This window comes from Saimiri boliviensis, chromosome 6 (genome assembly GCF_048565385.1).
Source record: "Saimiri boliviensis isolate mSaiBol1 chromosome 6, mSaiBol1.pri, whole genome shotgun sequence".
Lineage (NCBI taxonomy): Eukaryota > Metazoa > Chordata > Mammalia > Primates > Cebidae > Saimiri > Saimiri boliviensis.
Window position 1 is genome coordinate 75,472,417 of NC_133454.1, and position 26,702 is coordinate 75,499,118.

A 26,702-nucleotide genomic window follows, 5' to 3' on the forward strand; every position below is an offset into this window, starting at 1 on the left:
GCTCATGCCTATAATCCCAATACCTTGGGAGGCCAAGGTGGGAGGATCGCTTGAGACCAGGAGTTTGAGACCAGTATGGCTAAGATAGTGATCCCTGTCTCTACAAAAAATTAAAAACTTAACTGGGTATGGTGGCATGCACCTGTGTTCCCAGTTATTCTGTGGGCTGGGGTGAGAGGATCGCTTGAACCCAGGAGGTTGCAGCTGCAGTGAGCCATGATTGCTCCACTGCAACCCACCTAGGTGATAGAATGAGCCCCTGTCTCATAAAAATAAATAAATTAATTAATTAATTAAAAATAAAAACTAGCACTTTCTACCAGGGTTTGGATTAAGTCAGTAGCTCCATCCTGAGCAGGAAAGGACGTTTGTCCCCTTTTTCTTCCTTCTCTTCTTAACTCCCCTGGCCCCTGTCTATTTGGTTTCATGTTGTCAATTCTTATCTCAATTTAATGATAAGTTTTGCTGTTTTACTTTTAGGGAGGGTTTTGTTTTCTCATCATGGTGGCTTTGGCAGTGATAACTCCTCTTCCTCCTCCTCCTCCTTCTTGTTCTTTTTGGGTTAAGTATTTTGAGCTATAATTTCTATTCAGTAAAATTCACCCTTTATAGCAGACAGTTCTCACTTCTACTTCCTCAATTCCCTGACTTCCTCTTGGATTTGCTTCTCTTTTCACCAAAATACCTCCACTAGTAATTCTTTCAGGTAGGGACTATTGATAGCAATTTTCTAGGTCCTTGCATTGCATAACACATCTTTATTTTGCTTGCTCATTTGAATGCAAGCTTATCTGCCTCTATAATCACATTCCCAACTATCTCTGCAGCTGTTCCTCAGTGGCCTTCTTGCATTTGTATTGTTGGTGAGAAGTCTGAGATAAATTTGATTCTCATTCCTTTGTGGGTAATCTCGTTTTTACTATTCCAGTAGCTTTACGTTTTTAAATCTTTTTTTTCTTTTTTTTGTTTTTTGTTTGTTTGTTTGTTTAAACATTTGCTGTATAACTGCTTTGTGCATACAATCTAGCCCTTTGTTGTCTTCACAGAGACTCAGTCAATTAGGTCATAAAACAAAGGCATGTTCTGTGCAAGGTTTATTTCAACCATCTTTTAGAAGATAGACAAATTTGGGGTCCTAGGGTTCCAAGATTTGAAACATTATATTTGATTAGTGAAAGGCTAGTTCTCAGGTTTACATGGGGTTGATGTTTGAGGCCGAGAATAACCTCTTTTTTTTTTTTTTTGAAACAGTCTCCCTCTTGTCACCCAGGCTAGAGTGCAGCGGGGCAGTCTCAGCTCACTGCAACCTCTGCCCCTGCGTGAGCCACCGCGCCCGACTCTTTTTATTTATTTATTTATTTAATAAATGCAAGCTTAGGTACAGACGCATGTCAAATAAGGAATCAACTAAGAAATAAAATTTTGATTCATTTTGATTCATCTTGAAAATATACTAGAAGGCAAACAATTAAAATACAAAAAACAGTTAGGGAAATTGAGTCTATTTTGGAATCTCTGAAAAAGCCGAGGAGAAATGTTAGAAGAGACGTGGAGATAGAACTGCAAATTTCTGGTATTATTGCCTGTCTCAGCTAATCCAGCACTTCGGGAGGCTGAGACAAAGTTCTGGATTATCCCTTTACTGTCATTTTCCCTTTTTTTTAAAAAAAAAAAAAAAAAAAGCAAATGGAGGCACAGTGAGATGAAAGAATTTGCTCAAAGTTGGACAAGTAAGAAGTGGCAGAATAGGCCTTCAAAACAGGGCAGCAAAATTTAGAGGCAACATTTTTATCCATTTCTCTCTGTTAGGAATCTGAAAAGGTCAGTGTGTGAGCCAAATCCTACCTGATACCTATTTTGGTAAATGTTTTTTATTGGAATATACCCATGCTCATTTATGTATCGTCTGTGACTGCTTTCAGGTTACAACAGCAGTGCTGACTGGTTGCAACAGAGACTGCTTGACCTGCAAATCCTAAAATATTTACTATTTGACATTTTACCAAAAAAAAATTGCTGATCACTTACTCTCTACTGCTTTGTGCTGATTCAGGGATGAGCCACAGGTACAACAATAATCAAAGAATACATGAGAAAGAGGCCCTGACTTAGAGCGGAGACTCAAGCATAGAGAGGGAAATATGGAGAGACAGTGGAAAGGAGACTACAAATTAAATCAAGCTATATTATATCCCTCTAACACACACCTATGTTTCACTATGTCACTCAAGATGTTGGAGTTATGGTTAGAGTGAGGGAGACCTTGCCAGACATCAGGTCTGCAGAAAGAGAGAGAACAAGATGAGTGGAACTGGAGGAGAGTATTTTGGGAGACTGAAAAAGGAATGAAACAACCAAGCATTAAACAAATACTCTGTGATCCGATTAGGCTGACGTCAGAGGTAAATGTATTCTGCACCTTATCTTGCAACTACCAGTGAAGTCTAAGACTAAGACTGAAGTACTAAAGAGAGCTGAGCAAAGGGGGTTGGAGCTGTGAAGATATGTAAAAACACGTAATACTCAAGAAGAGACCAGGGAGGAAGAAACAGATGGATAGCAAAGTAATTTGCTTAAATAGCAACTAGACATACAAGGCCGGGCGTGGTGGCTCACGCCTGTAATCCGAGAACTTTGGGAGGCCAAGGCATGCAGATCATGAGGTCAGGAGTTCAAGAGCAGCCTGGCCAACATGGTAAAACCCTGTCTCTACTAAAAATAAAAAAAGGTAGTTGGTCATGGTGGCACATGCTTGTAATCCCAGCTACTTGGGAGGCTGAGGCAGGAGAATTGCTTAAACTGGGACCTGGGCGGTGGAGGCTGCAGTGAGCCGAGATTGCACCATTGCATTCCAGCCTGGGTTACCGAGCGAGACTCCATCTCAAAAAGAAAAGAAATGTATGTTTAATCATGAAGTTAAAGGATAAGAAGTAAATGTTAAATAATTGCAAGAAGCTGAATATTAATAAACTACTGAAATGATTATTGAAACAATACGAGTGACAGGCCAAGCTTCCTCTGCCTTTTAAGTTATTGATAGTATAATTATTATAAGAAGGAGTATGGAGTCTTTTTTTCTTTTTTTACCAATAACAATAAAATGATGGCACGAAGGAAGACAAAATCACAACTGGTGAAGCTATCATTATAGGAGGTAATACCAAGAGCTATTCTTGATATAAAAATGTGACAATAACAAGTTTTGTTAAAACTTACTAAGGAAGGGCCGGGCACGGTGAGCTATATCCACACATATTAAATGATGGCCATTTTTCTCCTGTAGTCCTGGATCAATGAACTGCTCTAACAAAGTCAGTGTTAGTTTCTAAATTAGGGTAATTGTGATCATTAGTCCATGTGCATTGTTACAGAACATTTTGCATATTGCCCTGTTGGCATGACCAAAGCAAAATGAGTTGTACAGATAAAACAATACAGATTATCACAAGGCATAAAGGAAACTACACAATATACTAAGGACTACAGAGAACTGAGGTGTTCAAAATTATCTCCCCATTAAGTCATCTATATGACCCATAAATAAATTTTGAATTTTGACCATGAACTAAAAAAACTTAAGACAATCAATTGAATCATCAACAAATTAGCACCTGTTGTGCTGCATGTTTGATAAAATGATCCTGTAAAACAAAAGGGGTTGTTTTGCATTTGATGTGGCTAATGCTGTTGTGTTTGTGTACCTATTAGTAATGCCAGACAAGACCAGTTTGTCTCCACTTGGTACAAAATGCAATATAACTTTACAGTCTTACTCCAATATTATTTAGAGTCTCCTGTTTACTATTATAATCTACTAGGTAAAATTCCTGATAGACTTTCCTTTCTCTATGTCATCTTATGCCTGATGTTCTGATAGCCTGAAACTAAGCACAAAATATTTCAGTAATAGTGATATAGTTGATAATGCTGCATGGACAGGAATATATATCCAAAATCATGACAAGGTTCTGCTCAAACGGTAAAATTCCCCTGAATACCAGGAATGAGTGGGACGTGGATACGCCTAGTATGGTGAGGGAACAGTTGTATTTTGTAAAGCCTGCAAGCAACAGTTAGTAGGTACATTTGATTTGTAGAAGCAACATTTTCCTTACTTCCCCAATGGTGGCTACTAAATATCAAGTAAGAAACATGCTCAATTTCAGTGGCCTCCAGAGCAACGGGAGTACTCCTCATGCTGCAGCACAGTGTTCAGATGGCTCTGCCTTTAGGATCCTGGAATAAATCCAACTCCCTGGGACTTATATGTTGAAAACATATGGAAGGTGATAATTAGAATTTGTATCAATGGCTATGAGGTGGCAGCACAAAAGGAACTTCGAACTTTGTGAGCTGCTAATGAACATATGTAGTCTTGAAGAAATGTACTTTTTGGTATCTAAGGCCACTGAATATTTGAGCCCTTATCTGTCAATCACTATGCAAAGACTATTCTCTATTAGTTTGGACCAACTATGGGCATTTCAAAACAGGTCAGAGAACCACTTGGAATGTAAATATTATATATAAGATAGTTAAAGGATGCTGGGTGCAGTGGCTTACACCTGTAATTCCAGCACTTTGGGAGGCTGAGGCAGGTGCATCACCTGAGGTAAGGAGTTCGAGACCAGCCTGGCCAATATGGTGAAACCCTGTCTCTGTTAAAATTAGCCGGGTGTGGTGGCACACACCTGTAATCCCGGCTACTCAGGAGGCTGAGGCAGCAGGAGAATCACTTGAACCCGGGAGGCAAAGGTTGCCGTGAGCTGAGATCGCACCACTGCACTCCAGCCTGAGCAACAGAGTGAGACTCCGTCTCAAAAACAAAACAAACAAACAAACAAACAAAAATAGTCAAAGTAATGTAAAATTCTCAAAATGTATTCTCAGACCTAATGAAGGAATACTCCTATAACTGTATTGCCCATAAATGATACACGCTAATGTGAAAAGTAAAAAGTTCCTCTTCAAAGTTTCCCTTTTTGTTAAAGAATAAATAATAAGTGTTAGAAATAATAGCTTCTTTAAAAAACAACAACAACAGACTTCCTTCAAGTTTCCTTGCTTTTTGCTAACAACTCCTTGTTAAGCCCCATGCAGCTATTAAATCTAGTAAGGGAGTAAGAACATTCTATGTCCTTGTACTTTAACCAACTTAATTGTTCTGTCCTATAGCCTGCTGAGACATGTCTGAACATGTCCAGGCATCTCCCAGCTTACAGCCTATCTCTTTTCCTTATTTGTAAATGTTATCATTCTCGTAGTTTCCCATAAACAACCTTCTTCAGTTCTTTGTCCTTACTTCAAGAAAACATTCTGCTTTCAAATCTTTTCCAGTGGAGAGTAGGCCTTTGTTATAGGGGATGCTCTGAACTGTTTCAGAATGGTTCTTACACACTCTCTCTCTCTCTGCCAGAAAACAAAGGATCTTTTTCTTTGCTTTCCACTATGGGAACTCAATTTGGTTTTTGGTGGTAAATTTCAAGAAAGTGGGGTGGGGTCGGGTTGCCCTAAGTCTATGGTGCTAGGAGTTTCTCTCTCTCAAACTAGTACATACTTAGCCTCTGGCAATTTGTCAGAACTACTATTTAAGTGTTCCTACTAGTATGTGTCTCATGCAATGACTTTTTTAAAAATTTTTTTATTTTTATTTTTTGTCACTGAGTCTCTCACTCTGTTGCCCAGGCTAGAGTGCAGGGGTGTGATCTTGGCTCACTACAGCCTCTGTCTCCTGGGTTCAAGCGATCCTCCTGTCTCAGCCTCCCAAGTAGCTGGGATTACAGGCACCCACCACCATGACAGGCTAATTTTTGTATTTTTGTACAAAAATAAAGACAGGGTTTCACCATATTGGGCAGGCTGGTCTTGAACTCCTGACCTCAAGTGATCCACCTGCCTTGGCCTCCCAAAGTGCTGGGATTACAGGGGTGAGCCACTGCACCAGCCTGATTCATGCAACTTCTACTTTAGGTAAGTAGATTTAGGCTGTGAGTACATTTTTATTGTTTATAATGGATTGTAGGAAAGCTAAAGTTAACAGGTGACACCTCACGGTTGGCATCTGTGGCCCTCAGAGGTTCTCAGAGGCTTCAGATTTTTTTTTCCTCATTCAGTAAATGTGCTGCTCTGCACTGCTGAGTACAAAAGATTCAAAAGATCTTCACTGGTTGATGGGTTGGAGCTACATCTGTAGGACTGAGGTCTGAAAGTCCAAGCTCTGTTGCACTATTAACCCTATCAGCATTTCCTCTGCCCTGAGCCTGCCCTTCTCTGAGCCATTCGTTCTCAGACTACCACCAGCTAGTTTCACAGGTGGAGGCAACTGCAGGATTTCAGACTGGGGAAGTTATCCCAGCCTTTTCTGTCTCCAAGTTGTTCTGTCTTCTCATACAGGAGAGACTTGCTCTTTGAGAGACTATAATAATGAATAGAACACATTAAATAAATTTTAGTAGACAAAGTAAGTGAACATTTTACACATATCCTTTTGCAAGGCAAAAGGTAGCATAACCAACCAATAAAATTGCAAATTAAAATTGATCATTATTGGTCATTAAAGTATTTTTTAAAGTACACAGTTCTATGATAATAAGCTGTAGAATCTGTATAAAATATTTGAAAAATAAAAATGTCTAACGTTCACCAAAAGGCGGAAACATTTCACAAGAAAAACATTAGAAGATATGCAAAATTATTTTCCACATATTGATGCTTTCCAAGTATTGATGCTTGTTTTGCAGAGAAGACAGCCCTGCTGTGCCTTGCTCAGGGAGGGCTTGGGGACCTGGGAGAACTGTGTGTGTAAAGCCAGAGGGATCTGAGAAGACAGATACTTTACTCCTGCACTGGGGTCTGTAAATAATTTCCCAGCTGACTCTCTCTGCCTGTGTAAACAAGCCTCGAGAATATGACCCTTCCCCACCTTTGTTATCCCCTTCTCTGTTTACATAGAGCTCTAAGTACACTCCCATGGAAATATTTACATATTCTTGAATGCACTAAACTTGCTCATTTTTCTATCCGGGTCCTTTCTGCCACCCAGAAGCACAGCTCACTTGAGACAGAGGCACCAGAAGAATGCCTAAGATTTTCCAAAAGTGGTGATTTTTCTACCATTAATATATTATGTGTTGGTAGTGTGAAAAAAACAAATCTTGGAGCTTGGAAATCACTAGGCTAAGAGAAAAGTCAAGCTGGGAAATGCTTAGGGCAAACCTGCCTTCCATTCTATTCAAAGTCATCCCTGTGCTCACTGATACATATGCCTATCTGACTGACTCCTTTGGAAAGGCTAATCAGAAACTCAAAAGAATGCAGCAGATTGTCTCTCACCAACCTGTGACCTGAAAGTCCCCTCCCTGCTTGAGTTGTTCCACCATTTCAGACAGAATCGATTTACAGCTCACATATATTACAGATTGGTGTCTCATGTCTCTCTAAAATGTGTAAAACCAAGCTGTGCTCTGACCACCTCAGGTACATGTCATCAGGATCTCTGATGGGGACACATGTCTTCAACCTTGGCAAAATAAACTTTCCAAATTATCTGAGCTCTGTCTCAGATTTTTGGGGCTCACACTAGACAGTTGTTAAGAAAATAACAAAAAGAGATTAAAGACACAACATAGTTGCATTTCCATTGAACTCAGAGAAATAAGTTTTTAAAAAGGAAAAAAACTCAAGTGAACAAAATAAATCATGAAAAAAATGAATGTTATGCACACAGAACTGATGGGCTAAGGTAATCTACACATCTCAACTCATGCTTTAACAAATCTGTCTAATGCTTTACTATTGTAAATGAAAGAGTATCTGAGAAAACCCTCAATCAATTTAGGGAATTCATTTTGCTAAGGTTAAGGATGCACCCATGACACAGCTTCAGGAGGTCCTGACAATATCTGCCCAAGGTGGTGAGGGCACAGCTTGGCTTTATACATTTCAGGGAGACATGAGACATCAGTCAATATAAGTAAATGTACATTGGTGCAGTCTATAAAGGCAGGACAACTGATGCAGGGAGGGGACTTCAGGTCATAGTTGATAAAAGACAAACAGGTTGCATTAAATAACAAGGCAAAGTAAACCAGATATTCATTTGTCTCACCTGAGCCGAGGGATGACTTCAAGTTCTGTCTGGAAGTATGTAGCTTAATCTTAGTAGCTGTCTTTTTCTGGAATAGAATAGGAGGCAGGTTTACCCTAAACGATTCCCAACCTGCCTTTTTTTTTTTTTTTTTAGGTTTAGTAATTTTTGTGTCCCGAGATTTTTTTCCCTTTCACACTATCTAAATGTATTAGTTACCAATATTGAAATAAGGAAAAGAAATCTGAAAGTATTAGGTTGGACAAAAGTAATCACAGTTCTCACCATTATAAGACTTTTTTTTTTTTTTTTTTTTTTTTTTTTTTTTTTTTTGAGACGGAGTTTCGCTCTTGTTACCCAGGCTGGAGTGCAATGGCGCGATCTCGGCTCACCACAACCTCCGTCTCCTGGGTTCAGGCAATTCTCCTGCCTCAGCCTCCTGAGTTGCTGGGATTACAGGCACGCACCACCATGCCCAGCTAATTTTTTTTGTATTTTTAGTAGAGACGGGGTTTCACCATGTTGACCAGGATGGTCTCGATCTCTTGACCTTGTGATCCACCCGCCTCGGCCTCCCAAAGTGCTGGGATTACAGGCTTGAGCCACCGAGCCCGGCCCATTATAAGACTTTTAATGGCAAAAGCCGTGATTACTTTTGCACCAACCTAACAATAATTGACTCTCTTAAAAGTGGTCAAAGCATATTCCATAGGTATTGGATGTGAATACTTTCTATGGGAAAGCTGTTAAACTTCCAACAAGTTTATAATTGTCCCGCCTGGAAATTGTCCTTGATCGCTATGCATGAGTCAGATTAGGAAGCCAAAAGGGAAAATTGTACCTTGTCAGGCAGTTTCCAAAGCTGGCATCTTTTGATATGTAACATGCTCTACAGGACGTAGAAGACTAGGATTGTTTTGATGCATACAGCACAGAAAATGAATCTATCAACTTATATTCCTCATGAAAACAGAGCATTCTGTTTTCAGGCACAAATGTGGAGTCATCCTGTGACCCAAAGAGTGGCAAGGTTACTTGTTCAAGGTTCCTCCTCATTAGGTTTGATTTCAAGGTTACCTCAGTTTCAAAGCAGCCCTTTCTTTCCAGGGCCCAAAACTCCTGATTTAATACTTAACAACGAGTGGTTCTCAGCTTCAGATTCACATATACCTTACCTGGAAGACTTTTCATTTTTATATAATGTTACTGATGTGTATGTCACGTGAAATAATATGCACCCATTTACAGTGGACAGTTTGATGCGTTTTGAAAATGTTTTACACCTGTGCAGCTACCACACAATGGAGATTTAGAACATTTCCAACACTCCGCAAAGTTCCCCAGTTCCTTTGTACCCAACTGTTCTCACCATCATCCACCTCTCCTCTCCGCCACCCACCCTCCATCTCCTAGGGCAGGCGTCCCCAAACGTTTTACACAGGGGGCCAGTTCACTGTCCCTCAGACCGTTGGAGGGCCGCCACATACTGTGCTCCTCTCACTGACCACCAGTGAAAGAGGTGCCCCTTCCTGAAGTGCGGCGGGGGGCCGGATAAATGGCCTCAGGGGGCCGCAAGTTTAGGGACGCCTGTCCTAGGGGGTGACGTGGCATTTTAGTAGGAGGCAGGCAAGTGGATCGTTGAAGGATGAGTCAAGTTGGTAAACTGATTCTAGGAACCATATGCAACCATGAAAGTGGTAAAAGAGGATTTGGGTGCTGTAGCTGACCTGGGAGGCAGTAAGGGTTAAAACAGAGCCGGTTACAGTTGTAACGACCAAATATCTCTTCAGACATTGCCAAATGTGCCCTCTAGTGCAGAGCCTCCATTCCGCCCTTGAGAATCACTGGATTAAGAGAGCATGCCCTTCTGTCCAGAGCTTCTACAGGACTACGCAGCCCAGTTCACCTGGACGCTCCTCGCCCTTCTCTCTTACTGACAGCCCTAAAAATTTCACTTTCATTTCTCAGCCAGTTCCTGCTCAGGAGGGAGGGACTTCTCAAGGGGAGGAACTTCATTTGTTAAATGGATCCTGACCACACCCACCCTGGCTTTTCTTCACCTCTTCAACCAGGACCCGAGATTTCTGTTGGCCTGAAGGTGTGTGGGGAGGTTTGTGGGGGGTACAGGGTATGCGACTCTAGGAGAAAAGTTCTGAATGAAGTTAGGGGAATTTGATTTGTGGCCCCGAGGCTACCCTGCGGTGTTGGGAGCAAAGGCTGGCTTGCAAGCTTCCTGCTTTGAGCGCAGGCTGATCTGATCTCTGATCGCAGCCAAGAGTCTGGGGAGGGACAGCCTTGAAAGGAGTGTTAGGCAGAAGGCCTCCTTTGTTTTCTGGAGTGAGTTCTTTTTTTTTTTCCCTCCAGGCTGAATCTGTTTCCATTCCCTTCCTATTCTATAGTCTTGATTTTCTACCTTGCAAAGGAAACTGAATTCTCTCCTCTCTCTTTCTCTGTCTTAAAGAGATCAACAACAAAACAAAAACAAAAAAAAAGAGATGAACAGATCTCTTCTTTCCCACCCCTTTCTCTCTCAAAAGAGAAGGTGGTGAGAGGAGGTCTGTTTTCCAAGCCTGTGCAGGTCTGAGCTCCTAGTATGCAGCTTTACATAGAATGGAATCAGAATGGCATGACCACGGGAAATACTGAAGCGGGTTTTTTCGCTGCCCTCCTGGCAACCACTAAGGCGCTTTCTGTAGCCATCCTCACATATCCTCAGTCCTTGGCCTGCCAGACAGCAGCAGCTTGAGTTATCTGACTGCTGCACACCACTCTGTTCCCTCTTACCCTGCGTCATTCTGCAGCCCGTCTCAGGGCTCTCTTTGCACGTCCCTGAACATACCTGCAAGGGTCATTGCTGAGTTTAAAATGAGGAAACAGAGGCCAGTAGAAGAAAATTAAATGCCAGTTTATTCAGCTCCCTGCGACGTTCCATGCTCTCGCGGAAAGGGGCCAGAGAAGTAGGGCTCACTTCCTAAGGCCTAGGGTTTATATAGCTATAGCGAGGGAGGAGCAGGGTGCTCTGATTGGTTATGGGGAGCGAGATTCAAACGGCGTTTGCCGCCATTGGCTGGCGGGTCGCGGGGGCGACGAGGCAGGGCTAGGTGTGGAGTGCAGAGTCTGGGGCTGGGTGCAGAGCTAGGTGCTGAGTGCAGAGCCTGGTGCTGAGTGCAGACCCTGGTGCTGAGTGCAGAGGTGGGTGTGTTGCCACGGTGGGGGAGCTAGGTACTGAGTGCAGAGCCTGGTACCGGGAGCAGAGATGTGACGTTGGTTTGGGGCGCCGAGAGTGGAGGGTGTGTCCGAGCTCCTGGTGAGGCAAACGGCCTTACAACACCTGCTTACTTCAGTAACCCACATGCCACCAGCGTCTTCACCTGTCTTAGAACTTGCTCCTCATCATTCTTCCTTTTAGACACATTTTTGCATTGATTTGTAACCTCAGTTTCTTAACTGTTTTTCTTTGCTCAGAACTGCTTAACAGAAGTTGTTTAGTGTGGGCTCAGAAGGCACCCACAGATTTAATCTTCTTGTTAAGAATTTGACATAGAGTATGTCCTATCTTAAGCTCATTTGTAAGCAATTTGTACCTTGATTGATACGTTGCAGATATTCTGACACATGCCGTTCTGGCCTCTGCTCTCACCCTTCAGAGTTCACTGTAACTGCCTTTCTGTGTCTCTGCCATACTCCTGGGTAGAATTCATGTCTGCCTACTTCCTGTCTCCCAGATGCATCTAGTCAGGCACAAGGCCCAACATATGGGATAAAACTGATTACAAAGCAGGCTGCTGGTGTGAAAATGTGCAGTTAACATCCATCCACCATTCAATAAATAAATATGAAATATACATGGAGGTCTACATTTTAATTAGAAAGCAATCATAGACCATATCAATAAATGATAGCGTACCCAGGAAGATGACTAATACTATGGAGTAACATCTTTTTTTTTTTTTTTTTTTTTGAGAAGGAGTTTCGCTCTTGTTACCCAGGCTGGAGTGCAATGGCACGATCTTGGCTCACCGCAACCTCCGCCTCCTGGGTTCAGGCAATTCTCCTGTCTCAGCCTCCTGAGTAGCTGGGACTACAGGCACGAGCCACCATGCCCAGCTAATTTTTTGTATTTTTAGTAGAGTCGGGGTTTCACCATGTTGACCAGGTTGGTCTGGATCTCTTGACCTCGTGATCCACCCACCTCGGCCTCCCAAAGTGCTGGGATTACAGGCTTGAGCCACCGCGCCCGCCGGAGTAACATCTTTAAGAAGTTAAATTAGGGTAAGGACTCTGTATAGACCTCATAAAGTCCTTGCAGCTTTAAATAGTTGGTTTTTGTTTGTTTGTTTGTTTGTTTGTTTTGAGACGGAGTCTCGCTCTTGTTACCCAGGCTGGAGTGCAATGGCGCGATCTCGGCTCACCGCAACCTCCGCCTCCTGGGTTCAGGCAATTCTCCTGCCTCAGCCTCCTGAGTAGCTGGGATTACAGGCATGCGATCTCTTGACCTCGTGATCCACCCACCTCGGCCTCCGAAAGTGCTGGGATTACAGGCTTGAGCCACCGTGCCCGGCCAGCTTTAAATAGTTTTTATGAAAGTGTTAAATAGATTTCATTGTAAGGAGACTACATTTGAATAGAATCTTAAGAATGTGAAGAAATTAAAGGCCTTAGTGGTTTTTCCGTGGGCTTAAACAGAGAACAGTGTAGATATGGAAGATTGAGATGGGAGTGTGAAGAGAGAGGAATAAAAGATGAGCTCTGAGGATTGAGGCAGTGGGAAGGGCTGTGTGATGTGGACCATTATGAAGTCTGGCCTCACTCTGGATGGCATGGGTTTGAACAGAAGAGTGACATGATGTCAATCATGTCACTTTAAGGTGATCACTCTGTCTACTGATGTAAGAACAGAGATGGGAGTAGAGTGAAGAAGAGCAATGATGGCCAGGTGCCGTAGCTCACGCCTATAATCCCAGCACTTTGGGAGGCTGAGGCAGGTGGATCACCAGAAGTCGGGACTTTAAGACCAGCCTGGCCAATATGGTGAAACCCTGTCTCTACTAAAAATACAAAACTTAGCTAAGCATGATGGCATGTAGCTGTAATCCCAGCTACTTGGGAGGCTGAGGCAGAAAATCACTTGATTCCAGGAGGCCGAAGTTTCAGTGAGCGGAGATCGTGCCACTACACTCCAACCTGGGTAAAAAGAGTGAAACTCCATCTCAAAAAAAAAAAAAGAAGAAGAAGAAGAAGAAGGGCAATGATAGGATCAGCAAGACTAGTGGGAGAACAATTTCCTGAATTCAGGTGATTTCTGTTGGAGTGGTGAGAGTTGAGGTGGTTGGAACTAATTTGAAAAAAACTCAGCATATTCTCATGAAGTAACAGACAGAAAAAGATAAGATTACAGGTTGATTAATAAAAATGATTCTGTGTTAAAAGATAACTTTTTGGAAATCTATTGACCAGAATGCGTCAGCTCTTGGGGAGAGAGTCGTTATTGTAGTACAGATTGAGCCCTGGATTTTAAGGAATAGCTGAAGCAAGAACTCTGTTTATAGAATGGGGAGGAGATGTTGTGATGTTTCTGAGATCTCCCGGCCTCTGAATGTCAAAACAGGCTCTACTTTCCTTATTGGCAGTTTCTGACTAAGGAACCAGAAGAATTGTCTAGGTTATTGTCTAGAAACTTGAAAAGACATCCTCCCCTAAAAGTCACTCTTAGAGACACTCTAATTTTACTATCTAATCTGCAGAGACTTAGAGTCTGCATTATCATATCCAGGTGTTAGGAATCAGATTTTAGGAGAAGACTCAAATGAAGGGCGCAGTCGTCTGGCAGCTGTGGTAACCAGGCAACCTGGGAGTTCCGTTAGGCCGAGGACACTCACGTTCCCTTCTCTACCTCCCTGACGGCTGCTGGGCTTGGGCCCCAATGAGAAGTGGTGGAGTCATTTCTCACATGTGGGACCCTGACTGCTCTGCACTTTTCTCATTGTTTTGCCACTATGGTGGCAACAGCTTTGGCATACATGCAGCCTCACTGTGAACATGAAGTCGCAGCCTTGGTAGAATGCATGTTCTACTACTTCCTCTCCTGGAGCCCCCTGGTATTTCTCTCTATTGGTTGGATACGAATTGGAATAAAAGATAACAAAAAAACCCACATCTGTGCTTGGCTCATAGTTTTAGCCATAAACAAGGGCAAATCTTATATCATGTAAACTCCTGGAATCGCTAGTCATCAGAGCCTGGTCTGACTTATGGTCATTGTAGCCAGGGGGCTACCACCATATTGCTTTTGTGTGATTTTTAGTACCTATACTGTTGGCTGGATTACACTCGCCAGCTAACTTTCAGGCTTTTTTCCTCTTTAAGGTCTTTTGACCTTAGAGGAGTAGACAGGTCTCAAGGCCTAGATTTATCTCCATACAGCTTTCATCATACCCCATCCTTTTGCCAAGCGTGGGGAAGATTCCTGAGTTGTCACACTTCACAGATCTTTCATTCTTTCACTATCAAACCTTTTCAGTTGTATTCGTTTCCTAGCACTGTTGTGACCAATTATCTCCAACTAGATGACTTAAAACAACAGGGATTTTTATCACAGCTCAGGGGTCCAGAAGTCCAAAACCAAGATAGTAGCAAACTTGATTTTTTCAGAAGATACTATGTGAGAATCGGTTCAATTCCTCGCACCTAGCTTCTGGTGGTTTCTAGCCAACTTTGGCATCTTTGGCTTATATCTGTGCTGCTCCCATCTCTGCTTCTATTGTCACATGGCTTTCTTTCCTGTGTGTCTGTATGTCCTCTGCTCTCCTTATAAGAATATAGATCATTAAATTTAGGACCTGTCTTTATCCAGTATCACCTCATCTTAACTTGAACTTGATTACATCTGCAAGGATGTGATTTACAAATAAGGTCACATTCACATAAGTGAACGTATTTTTGTGGAGGGTATAATTCGGTCTACTAGAGTAAGTATCAAAATGTTACTATCTACTGAGATCGACCCTTTTTCCCTTTGCCTCATGGTTTCTCGTCTAAACCAACTTCAGGTTCTGAGAACTGGCATTGTACCACCATGCCACCACACTGTGGTATTACCCTCTGACTGACCACAAGCAATAATTGTAGGTTTGTTTTGCTACTTGGACTCACGCAATTTAACTCCTCAGGGGGAATACAAGACAGGAGACACAGCATGCAGGCAGGCAGGGCCGCTTCAGGTGAGCTCTCAGTGAGGAATCTTATGGTGGTACAAGACCAAGTGGATGTGTGTGAAACTAACATAGCTTAGGTAAACCTTACATCAACAGACTGAGTCCCTTGTAAAGACCATAAGCATAGCTTCCAGGGCCCTACAGAGAATGTTTTGTTACAAGATTCTCAACCCTCTTGTGAAAGCTGGGGTCTATGCTTACCAAAACAAAACAAAACAAATAATATAATATAATATACCAGGGGAAGGTGATGGCTATGTCTTTTTTACGGAAAGAAAGTACTTAAGCCTAATGATAACCTTTTTTCCCCACATGTCTAGTCTGGCTTCCAGTCTTATTTCCTCTACCTCACTCTATTTCTCACCCTCATCTGCTTTTCTCTGTTTCCTCTGTTAACTCATCCTGCAACCTCCCGTCCCTGCCCTTACCTCCCATTTGTTGTAAAGAGACTGGCGCTTTTACTTCATTTAGGAAGTGTCACATATCCAGGTTCTTCCAGGTCCATGTGATGCCAAGGGTTTAGGGCTTTTTGCATCCTAGCCACACATTCAAAAACTTTTGAAGATGGTATGATGATTTGTCCTCCTTGAATGGGGCATTCACTTACATGATTCCTTCTACCTAAAATATTTTTTTCTTTCTCATTCTGTATTCCTTTCTCATAATTCAGCTTTCATTTAAACTCTTATTTATCTAAGCAAGATATCTTGGATAGTCCTCTATTTGGCAAATTATCTGATTTTCCAAAAACATATACCTCTGTATGATGGTATTTTTTACACCTACCATTTTACACTTTATGAATGATTATATAATTAGCTTCTGTCTTCTTTAGGTGATTATTTACTTTATTCTGGCTAATACCATCTGTTCATACTCAACTTTGGATTTTAATCCATTTCCTGGATTTTAATCACTGAAGATAATGTGTCTTCAGTGAGAATTTCCTAAATAAACAAATGAATAATTGGTATTCAGTTAGTGGATGTGGATTTAACACAGACAGGACTTCATTGCTCCAAAATGTGGTCTCCCCTTGTATGTTGGGATATCTCTCCCATGACCAACAGCCATCTCATTTTTTTTTTTATTCCTCAGTGATCTGACATTGATATGAATCTGTGATCTATGTGTAACTCCCAACAAATACACACCTTTGGGTTCCTATTATAACATGCTTTCAGGCCAAGATAAAATCAACCACACCATCTGCAAACACAAGACCCCCCAGAAATTCCTAACTTACCTGGTTTCCTCTATTTCTATACTCATCACACTGGATCTCAATCTACTTCTTTCAGGCTTTACCTCTGCTTTTCTTTGTTTAAATAAGTGAAGTAACATGGAGACCTCTGAAAGAGAACCCTGAGATTATTATGTTCAATCCAATTCTACCTATTAAATTGAATAATCTATGTAAGTCATTTAATTTTATTTATTCATCTGAAAGAAAGGGAGTACTCTCACTTTTTCTTTTTTGAGATGGAGTCTTGCTCTGTCTCACCCAGGCTGGAGTACAGTGGCGTGATCTCAGCTCATTGCAGCCTCTGGCTCCCGGGTTCAAGCAGTTCTCCTGTCTCTGCCTCCCGAGTAGCTGGGATTACAGGCGCGTGCCACATCACCCGGCTAATATTGTATTTTTAGTTTCACTATGTTGGCTAGGCTGGTCTCAAACTCCTGACCTCAGGTGATCCACCCACCTTGGCCTCCCAAAGTGCTGGGATTACAGATGTGAGCCAGAACACCCTGCCTCTGGAGTACTCTTATTTCTCAAGAATTTTTGGAGGAGGAATGAATAGGCCAAAGTCATTTCTAAATTGAACTGGTAATTAAATCTCCATATTGCAGTCATTGCTGTCTGTGGGTATCTCTGGGAAGTGTGTGAGTGTATGGCAGGACTCTGTGTGGGTAGGTGTGTTAGGAGGCGAGCACTTCTTCACTGAAAACCACGTCTGGGATTCCACAGTCCAGCTATTGAGGAATTTTCAAATAATGGAATTAAAAAAAAAATGAAACACCGATAAGAAGGTTTTAGTCATCTATGGAGAGATGGGAAAGTTTTTAATATATTTATCAAACATTGTACTTCACTGTGTTCTAAACACTGGAGCTAATGCAATAAAAAAAAAAAAAAAAAAAAAACCAAAAGTGCCAAATTTATGTGTGGATTGTATTTTAGAAAGAAGAGGTAGACATTTAAAGATAGATGGTGATAATAAAAGATGCAAATGTACACTGAATGATGAGTTTGTGGTGGTGCTATAGTTGTTTGTCTTAGCAGACCCTTCTGATAAAGGCACATGTCAGGAAAAGCTGAAAAAAAAAGTGTAAACGGAAGTCATGCAAATAGCAACAGGAGGATAATTCTAGCAATGAAAAAGTGCAAAAGCCTTGAGGCGTTAATAGCTTGCCCAGATGACTTTCAGACATTTTTGGTTTCTCTTCCTCATCTTTTTTTGTTTTTCGGTAGTGCAGTCTTGGCCAGTCTTTGATGTGTGTGCACTTATAATGCTTTTTATTTGTACTATTCTTATACCTCCCCTTTCAATCTTCTCAGCCATCCAGGGGTCTTCAAGCAAGAAGAGAGAACCTCAGGAGTTAGAACCAGAGAAGCCAGGGAAGCAGTGCAATGGCTTCAAAAATCTTGCTTAACCTGCAAGAGGAGGTGACCTGTCCCATCTGCCTGAAACTTTTGACAGAACCCTTGAGTCTAGGCTGTGGCCACAGCCTCTGCCAAGCCTGCATCACTGTGAACAACAAGGAGGCAGTGACCAGCCCGGGAGGAAAAAACAGCTGTCCTGTGTGTGGTATCAGCTACTCATTTGAAAATCTACAGGTTAATCAGCATCTGGTCAGCATAGTGGAGAGACTCAGGGAAGTCAAGTTGAGTCAAGACAATGGGAAGAAAGATCTCTGTGATCGTCATGGAGAGAAACTTCTACTCTTCTGTAAGGAGGATAGGAAGGTCATTTGCTGGCTTTGTGAACGGTCTCAGGAACACCGTGGTCACCACACATTCCTCATGGAGGAAGTAGTCCAGGAATGTCAGGTAGGGCCCTAGATGGAGGGACATGGGGCAGAAGATGGTAGCTGGTGGAAGTCTCACCTTTCCATCCTTCTTTACCCCTTGTGGCACCATAGTCCTGAGTCCCGTGATCTTCTCCATGTACATCTTTCACCCTATGCTCAGCTTCCAATGCCTGGGGTACATTTCTGCTATTCCTTTTATTTACATACCAGATGATCCTGGAGTACAGTCTCTTAGCCAAGAGTGAGAGACTTTTGTTTTTTCCTTTTTCATTATATGAGTGATAAATTCCTTCCCAAAGTTAGCTTTCTTGCTTCTCTAAGCAGGATAATTTCTGAGGAACATTGTGGATTGAATGAGGAAAGAACATTGATAAGAGGAAAGGACTTTCCTTTTGGCAGGATAAATACTTACTCTTAGGAAAGAGAGAATCAGGCTACTCCTCTTGAAGGGGTAGTGACTTTCATCACCAATGAATAAACAGTACATTCATCTCTTCAAATTTTCCCACATGTCATAGATTCTAATCACCAGCTTTACAGTTATGATAAATTGCTCTTTTCTCATCTCAACTTGATTTCTTTCCTCTTTGTCCTCTATCCAGATACTGAGAAAGCTTATAGCTTGACTCTGATGTGATTCCTTTCTCATAGGAGAAACTCCATGCAATCCTCAAGAGGCTGAGGAAGGAGGAAGAGGAAGCTGAGAAGCTGGAAGCTGACATCAGAGAAAAGAAAACTTCCTGGAAGGCAAGAGGAGATTCTGAAGGATTTCTGAGACAGGAATCTTGACAGGACCTTAGTCCAAGGAGGCCTCATTCTTTTGGTTCCTTGACATTGCATGAGTCCTGCAGCCATTTGATTAGTTCTCTTCTCTGTCCTGTCCCTGCTTGGGGTGGAGGCTGGACAGTGGACATGTTACAGTTTACACACACATACCTAGTACTGAGCACCAAGATAGACTCTGTGATGAGAAAGGCTAGCAAATAGTACTGAGCACAAAGATAGACTCTGTGATGAGAAAGGCTAGCAAATACTGTGTTCCATTGCTCTTTTCCAATGAGGCTCTGCTACTTCTGGTGGAAGACACTAGATTAAGGACTAAGGTTTTCCTCAAGATTCAAATTAGGAGTATGGTAAGGGAGGCAGTCATGAATATCCAGGAAAGCTGTCTAGAAGCTAAGACTTACTATGTTTTACATTTTGTCTCAGCGTTGGCCTAGATAAGACAGTTTGAGATCATTGCTTTGGTAGGTACTAAAAAAAAATAGTAGGAAAAAACAGCTTCCCCCAAATACTACTATTGCTTCCTTTCACTACCTTGCTGGTTTGAACTCCCTACTGGCTTCTCATCCCTTACACAGTAGGCCCTCAGCCCGACAAACTTATTACATCTCTCTCTTGTCCATCCTTGCAGTATCAGATACAAACTGAGAAACAAAGGATACAAACAGAATTTGATCAGCTTAGAAGAATCCTAGATAGTGAGGAGCAGAGAGAGCTGAAAAGATTGGAAGACGAGGAAAAGAAGACGCTGGATAACTTGGCAGAGGCTGAAGACGATCTAGTTCAGCAGAAGCAGTTGGTGAGAGAGCTCATCTCAGATGTGGAGTGTCGGAGTCAGTGGTCAACAGTGGAGCTGCTGCAGGTAAGAAGGATCGCTCAATCTGAGATTCTGGAAACACAGTTTGTTACCTTTTTTTCTGTGTCCTGGGGTTCTCATTCTGGTGGTGACACTAAGGGGTTTCTTTGGCCTTGCAGTGCCCATTTATCATCCATTCTAGATGTCGTGGATATGAATGAATATAGGCATTCTAGGGCAATGTTACATTATTGTTAATTTATGAAGTAAAGGAATACACTTAACCTTGCAGAGAAGAGCCATAATATCTAGTTATAGTCACTAGGCCCCTGTTATATGTGATCTAGTGTCAGGCTTTTGTCAGACTTCTATTTACTCAGATTAGTCACAGGTAAACACATGATGCATTTTCAGGTTTAAGAGCAAACACATATAAGAAATGTGTTCTATTTAAGTTTAAAATATACTTATTTGTTATTGCAGATGTTCCCTGTTAATTCTTTTTAAATGTGAAGTGATGGGATATTGAGCCTTTTGGCGAGAGAGATGGACAAATATCTGGACAGACAGTGCTTCCCTTTCTTTGATAAATTTCTAAATATTTCCTTTTTAAGTTTTGGAATGAAGGAGGAGAGTAACTGATTTTCATTTGTTGAATTGTTTCCTTTGTCTCCGGTGCTTATATTCCAGATTTCTTTTCTTCCTTTTTCCTTTTGTCTTCTTCTTTTTGTTTAAATTTAAGATTACTCTGGAACAGAGGTTCCTAAACATATTTTGCACTCATTAGGATGGCTATAATCAAAAAAGATGGACAATACCAAGTATTGGGGAAGATATGAAGAAATTGAAATCTTCTTGAATTGCTAGTATAGATGTAAAATATAGTAAAGCTACTTAGAAAAACTGCTTGGCAGTTGCTCAGAAACTTAAAGGGAATTCTCATGTGGCCTAGCCATCCATTCCTACATACATACCTAGAAGAACTGAATACATATATCTCTGCGTAAACTTATATATGAAAGTTCACAGCAGTATTGTTCAAAAATAAAAACAACTCAAATCTCCTTAACTAAGGAATGGATAAGGAAAATGTGTTATATTCAAACAATGTAATATTGTTTAGCTATGAAAAATAATGAAGTAATAATACATGCTGACATGAATGCACCTTGAAAACATTATAACTGAAAGAAGACAGACACAAAGTTCTTTTTGTATGATTCCATTTATATGAAAGTCTATACGTAGCAAATCCATAATACAGAAATTAGATTAGTGGTTGTCAGGGCTCTGGGGAAGAATAAATAGGAAGTAATTGCTAATTAGTGCACAATTTCTATTTATAGTGATGAAAATGATCTGGAGTTTTCTATGCAATGATGGTTACACAATATTGTGATTATATTAAAACCTGTTAAATTATGTACTATAAAATGCAAATTTTGTGGTATTCGAACTACATTTCAGTAAAAACAAAAGCAAAAAGATTCTGTAGGCCCTTTTTTATAGTTCTTCCCTAAGCTCTTCAGAACCCTTTGAAGCGCCACCTTCACAAAAGAACACTGTGTTTATGTCGTTTGTCTAGGCATTTGTCCTATTTAAGTCAGTCTTAGTTGCTATTTTGGTCACTTGGAACTTAAAAAAATATTGAAATATCAAAAATTATAAATGCTGTAGGTTTAACATTTCACATCTAGATGTTAACTTCAAAGAATGGCAAATGGATTTTTTTTTAATGTTGAACCAACCTGGCATTTCTGGGATATGTTCTACTTGGGCCTTAGTTATAATCTTTTTGCTGGATTGCTGGATTTGATTTTCTTGTATTTTTGTTGGAGAATTTTGTATTTATATTCATAAGAGATAGTGGCCTATGTTTTTCTTTTCTTGTGATGTCTTTAGTTCTTTTATTAGGGTTATTTTATCAGGGTAGAATAAGTCTTATGTAATGAATTAGGTAGTGTTTCCTGCTCTTCTATATTTTTGAAATAGTTTATGAAGTTTTGATATTACTTCTTTCTAAACCTTTAGCAGAATTCACCAGTGAAGCCATCTGGGTAAGGTCTTTTCTCTGTAGGAAGTCTTTGATTTCCAATTTAATCTCTTAACATGTTTTAGGCCTATTCATATTTTCTATGTTTTCTTTAATCAGTATTGATAGTTTCTATATTTCTAGGAATTTGTTTATTTCATTTAGATTATCTAATTTGTTAGCATATAGTTGTTCATCATTTTTATAATCCTTTTAATTTCTGTGAGGTCAATGGTAATATCTCATCTTTCATTCCTGATTTCTTTTTCTTGGTATGTCTAGGTAAATTTTTGCCAATTTTGTTGACACTTTTGTATAACTTACTTCTGATTTTTCCATTTTTTTCTATTGTTCTTCTTTCTTTCATTTGTCTTATGCTAGTCTTTACACACTTTGACTCATGTTTTCTCTTTTCTTTCTAGGACATGAGTGGAATCGTGAAATGGTGAGTATGGGTGGTCAAGAGTGGTGCTTGTGAGTTATAAAGAAGTGTTTGTAAATATTAGGTAGTCAATCAGAAGAAAGAAATCTTCCAGAGTAGTAAAATTTGGATGTAGTATTACCTTAAATTGCTGGTTCCAGATGAAAATTTGAGTTTTCCATAAGTATTAAGAATAGATTCAATCCTATAGTAGTAAATTCAGTGGTTGAAGTTGAGAGCTAGAGCCAGAAAGGATATTAAGGATGAGAGCTTTTACTGTCAGACTCTTGTGACTTGACTCGTTTCATTCATCCTCTGTCCTGTATCCAGCCCTGGATTTTTTGTTTTATATATGTTTGTCATATCACATGGAGCACCTTGTCAAATCCTAAAATAGGGCATGGAGATAGCTCCTTTATATTTACTTTGCTTACTCAGGAAAAGAAGGTACCATATCATTATGCAAGGTTTTCTTTTTTTCTTTCTTTTTTTTTTTTTTGAGACGGAGTTTCGCTCTTGTTGCCCAGGCTGGAGTGCAATGGCGCATTCTCGGCTCACCGCAACCTCTGCCTCCTGGGTTCAAGCAATTCTCCTGTCTCAGTCTCCCAAGTAGCTGGTATTACAGGCATGTGCCACCACGTCCGGCTAATTTTTTTGGTTTTTTTTTTTTTTTTTTTTTTTGAGACGGAGTTTCGCTCTTGTTACCCAGGCTGGAGTGCAATGGCGCGATCTCGGCTCACCGCAACCTCCGCCTCCTGGGTTCAGGCAATTCTCCTGCCTCAGCCTCCTGAGTAGCTGGGATTACAGGCACGCGCCACCATGCCCAGCTAATTTTTTGTATTTTTTTTTTTAGTAGAGACGGGGTTTCACCTTGTTTACCAGGATGGTCTCGATCTCTCGACCTCGTGATCCACCCGCCTCGGCCTCCCAAAGTGCTGGGATTACAGGCTTGAGCCACCACGCCCGGCCTTTTTTTGTATTTTTAGTAGAGATGGGGTTTCACCATGTTGACCAGGATGGTCTCGATCTCTTGACCTTGTGATCCACCCTCCTCGGCCTCCCAAAGTGCTGGGATTACAGGCGTGAGCCACCATGTCCGGCCCTAAGGTTTTCTTTTTTTTTTTTTTTAAGATGGGGTTTCACCATGATGGCCAGGCTGGTCTTGAACTCCTGACCTCAGGTGATCCACCCACCTCAGCCTCCCAAAGTGTTAGGATTACCGGCGTGAGCCACTGTGCCCGACCTCACAAGGTTTTCTTTAGATTTTGAAAAACAGACTCGAGCCTCAGGATGGTGACTTTGACTCTGGTGACAATAATTGATCTCCACCTGTTTACACACTTTAGAAGCTCCTATGGAAAAATTTAGTCCTTGTGTCTAAAGTTGCCAACCCACTTGAAAACATCAAGTTTCTTACAAACACATAAAATTCTAGGCATCTTTAGTTAGGTAATCATAACTTCTCCTTTGCCAAGTGTTTCTGTGTCCTAGAGAATCTGAAATCTCAAATGTGTCCATACCACTGGAGTTCAGGCTTTGAACTAGGGCACAGGCTCACAGGCTTTCCCTGCAGAACCCCATATCACAGTCAGGATCTGCAGCGTCACTCTTGATTTGCCCAGAAACCCACATCTCCGGCCCCTGCCAGAAGATCCACTGAGATGCAGTGAGTTTTCCGCATATCACATACCGTTTCTAAAGGTAGCAAAGTCTTTTCCTATGCATTATTTTATCCAATTTTTTACTGTTTCCATTAGACATCAAAGGAGCATTTAATTATTTCATTTTTTTAAGTAAGAAACTGCTTTCAAGAAATGAAGACCTTCTTAAGGTCACCCAGAGGATAAGAGAGAGAGTAGGCACAAACATGTTTCTTCTAGCTCCAGGGTCAGGCTCTTTCTTCTGTCCTCCTCAGACTCAGGAAGGAGGGTTCAAGTGCATCAGTGATGTGAAGTAGATGAAACCAGTGGTGTGGGAGTGATGGACACAGGTTGAGAGATGTGGGGGTTAAAAAATTTTTGTCATCCCTAGGAGTGACATCTGGAGGCTGAGAAAGCCAAAAACTCTTTCCCAGAAACTGAAGACTGTATTCCATGCTCCAGATCTGAGTAGGATGCTGCAAATGTTTAGAGGTGAGGAGAAGCAGATAAAGACCGTGGATGTGGGATTGTTGTGGTGTCAGGTAATAAACTGTCTAGGTGGGATGACTTAAAATTGAGGACAGAAGAGATGAGGGAGGTCAGAGAATAAGGAATATTCTGTGATAAAGAGGATGTGTTTATATGTAAAAGAAAATGGCTAGGTCTCTGGTTTATCTTTTAATTCACTAGCTCAAAGCTTCACGGTATTCCCTTCCCCTGTCCCTACTTTAAACAATAGGTAGGTATCAGTGCTTACTCTTTTGTTTCTAATCAGCATCACCGAATCTTTTATTATTTCAGAACTGACAGCTGTCCGATGCTACTGGGGTAAGAAAACATTCCAGTCTTTAAATAACTGTGTTCCAGTTACCTTTCAGAAGTTTGTGGTTTGTGGTTTCAGTGATATCCTCTAATCTTAGCCTCATTCACTCTCAGCGCCTCCCAAAATATTTGCATAATACGTTTCTCCAGTGTTTTACTCCTCCCATAATTCATCAATGCACGTTTTTCAGTCAATTCCCAAGTTCCTTCATAGGATAAACTTACTCCATATCTGTCATCTAATCATATATATCACATAGATTATTATATTCATATACGTATATAATACACACATATATATATATATATATATATTTTTTTTTTTTTTCTTGCAGTGGATGTCACAATGAATCCAGTCAACCTGAATTTGAATCTTGTCCTTTCAGAAGATCAGAGACAAGTGATATCTGTGCCAATTTGGCCTTTTAAGTGTGATAATTTTGGTATCTTGGGATCCCAATATTTCTCCTCAGGGAAACATTACTGGGAAGTGGATGTGTCCAAGAAAACTGCCTGGATCCTGGGGGTATATTGTAGAACACGTTCCCGCAATATAAAGTATGTCATTAGAAGACGTGCAAATCATCAAAATGTTTACTTCAAATATAGGCCTCTATTTGGCTACTGGGTTATAGGGTTAGAGAATAAATGTAAGTATAGGGCCTTTGAGCAGTCTTTGTCCTCTGATTCTGAGGTTTTGACTCTCTCCATGGCTGTGCCTCCCTGCCGTGTTGGGGTTTTCCTAGACTATGATGCAGGTATTGTCTCCTTTTTCAATGTCACAAGCCATGGCTCCCTCATTTATAAGTTCTCTAAATGTTGCTTTTCTCAGCCTGTATATCCATATTTCAATCCTTGGAAGTGTCCAGCTCCCATGACTCTGTGCCCACCAAGCTCTTGAATTTTCTCATTTCTTCACCTACAACCCTCTGTCTTGACTCATCTCCTGTATCTGACTTATCTGTAACATTCAGACCATTGCTTCCTTGTGGTCTCCCTTCCTTACTTTAGAACTTTCACTCATCCTTGAGATGTACAGTATATTTGGCTTGAGTTATGAGAGATGCTTATTTATTCATTGACTCTTTTTCATATTTTCAGAGAAAGTTACCTAATCCCTCTTAAAGGCACAGCAGTATTGATATAATATCCTTGCCTTCTCATTTCTCTGTGTTTTGCTTTATCACTGATGTGAAGAGGCCCAGAGCCTGTTAGCCACCATACATGCTACCTAGGTGGTTCATAGGAACCACCCCATGACGACCACCAGCATCAACTGAAGGTTCTTGCAGAGTATGTCAGTGTGTTGCTCAGGATATCCCAGGTACATCAAGGAATCAGTAGAGAAAAATCTAATCAATATGTGTATTCAGAGAGATTTTTTATGTCCAGAGTATTTGAGCTCAAACCCCATCTCTTGTTTTCTAATCATGTTGAATACTTTCTCATTTTTTTATCTGAAATACAAATTGTGATTTAAGCCTGCACCTGACATTTTGGGCTGGATGAAAAAAGAAAGAAAAGAAAAAAAAGACTGAACCTAACTATTAAGATCATTGTGTAAAACTAGATGTCTCTAAATGTAATGCACCAATTTAGTGTCTGGAACATAATAAATATTTGCTCTCATGATTACTAAAAAGTATAAGCTGTGGTAATGTCCTGTGCAATAGTTTTGTGCCCTACGGAGGAATAGTAGTTGATTTTATTGAAGTCTTATTTTTCAGGTTCCCAGACTCCGCTGTCAAGACCATTCCACTTCTAGTTTTGTTTTGTAGAACTTTTTATACTGAGAATAGGGCTTTTTTTTTTCTTATTTTTCCTGTACATATTTAAGATATATGTTATGATGTTTTGATATATATTTACATGGTAAAG

The 26,702-nt window shown here is 40.8% G+C and overlaps 1 protein-coding gene across 1 annotated transcript; it reads left to right on the forward strand.

The window, feature by feature from the left end:
- The first annotated feature begins 10,096 nt into the window (after positions 1-10,096).
- TRIM34 (tripartite motif containing 34) lies at positions 10,097-26,650 on the forward strand. Its single transcript, XM_074401022.1, has 8 exons — positions 10,097-10,184; positions 17,858-18,349; positions 18,982-19,077; positions 19,745-19,975; positions 22,364-22,386; positions 24,394-24,494; positions 24,804-24,830; positions 25,160-26,650. The coding sequence occupies exons 2-8, from the start codon at positions 17,930-17,932 to the stop codon at positions 25,723-25,725; spliced, it is 1,464 nt and encodes a 487-aa protein (XP_074257123.1). The 5' UTR covers positions 10,097-10,184; positions 17,858-17,929; the 3' UTR covers positions 25,726-26,650.
- The last annotated feature ends 52 nt before the right edge of the window (positions 26,651-26,702 follow it).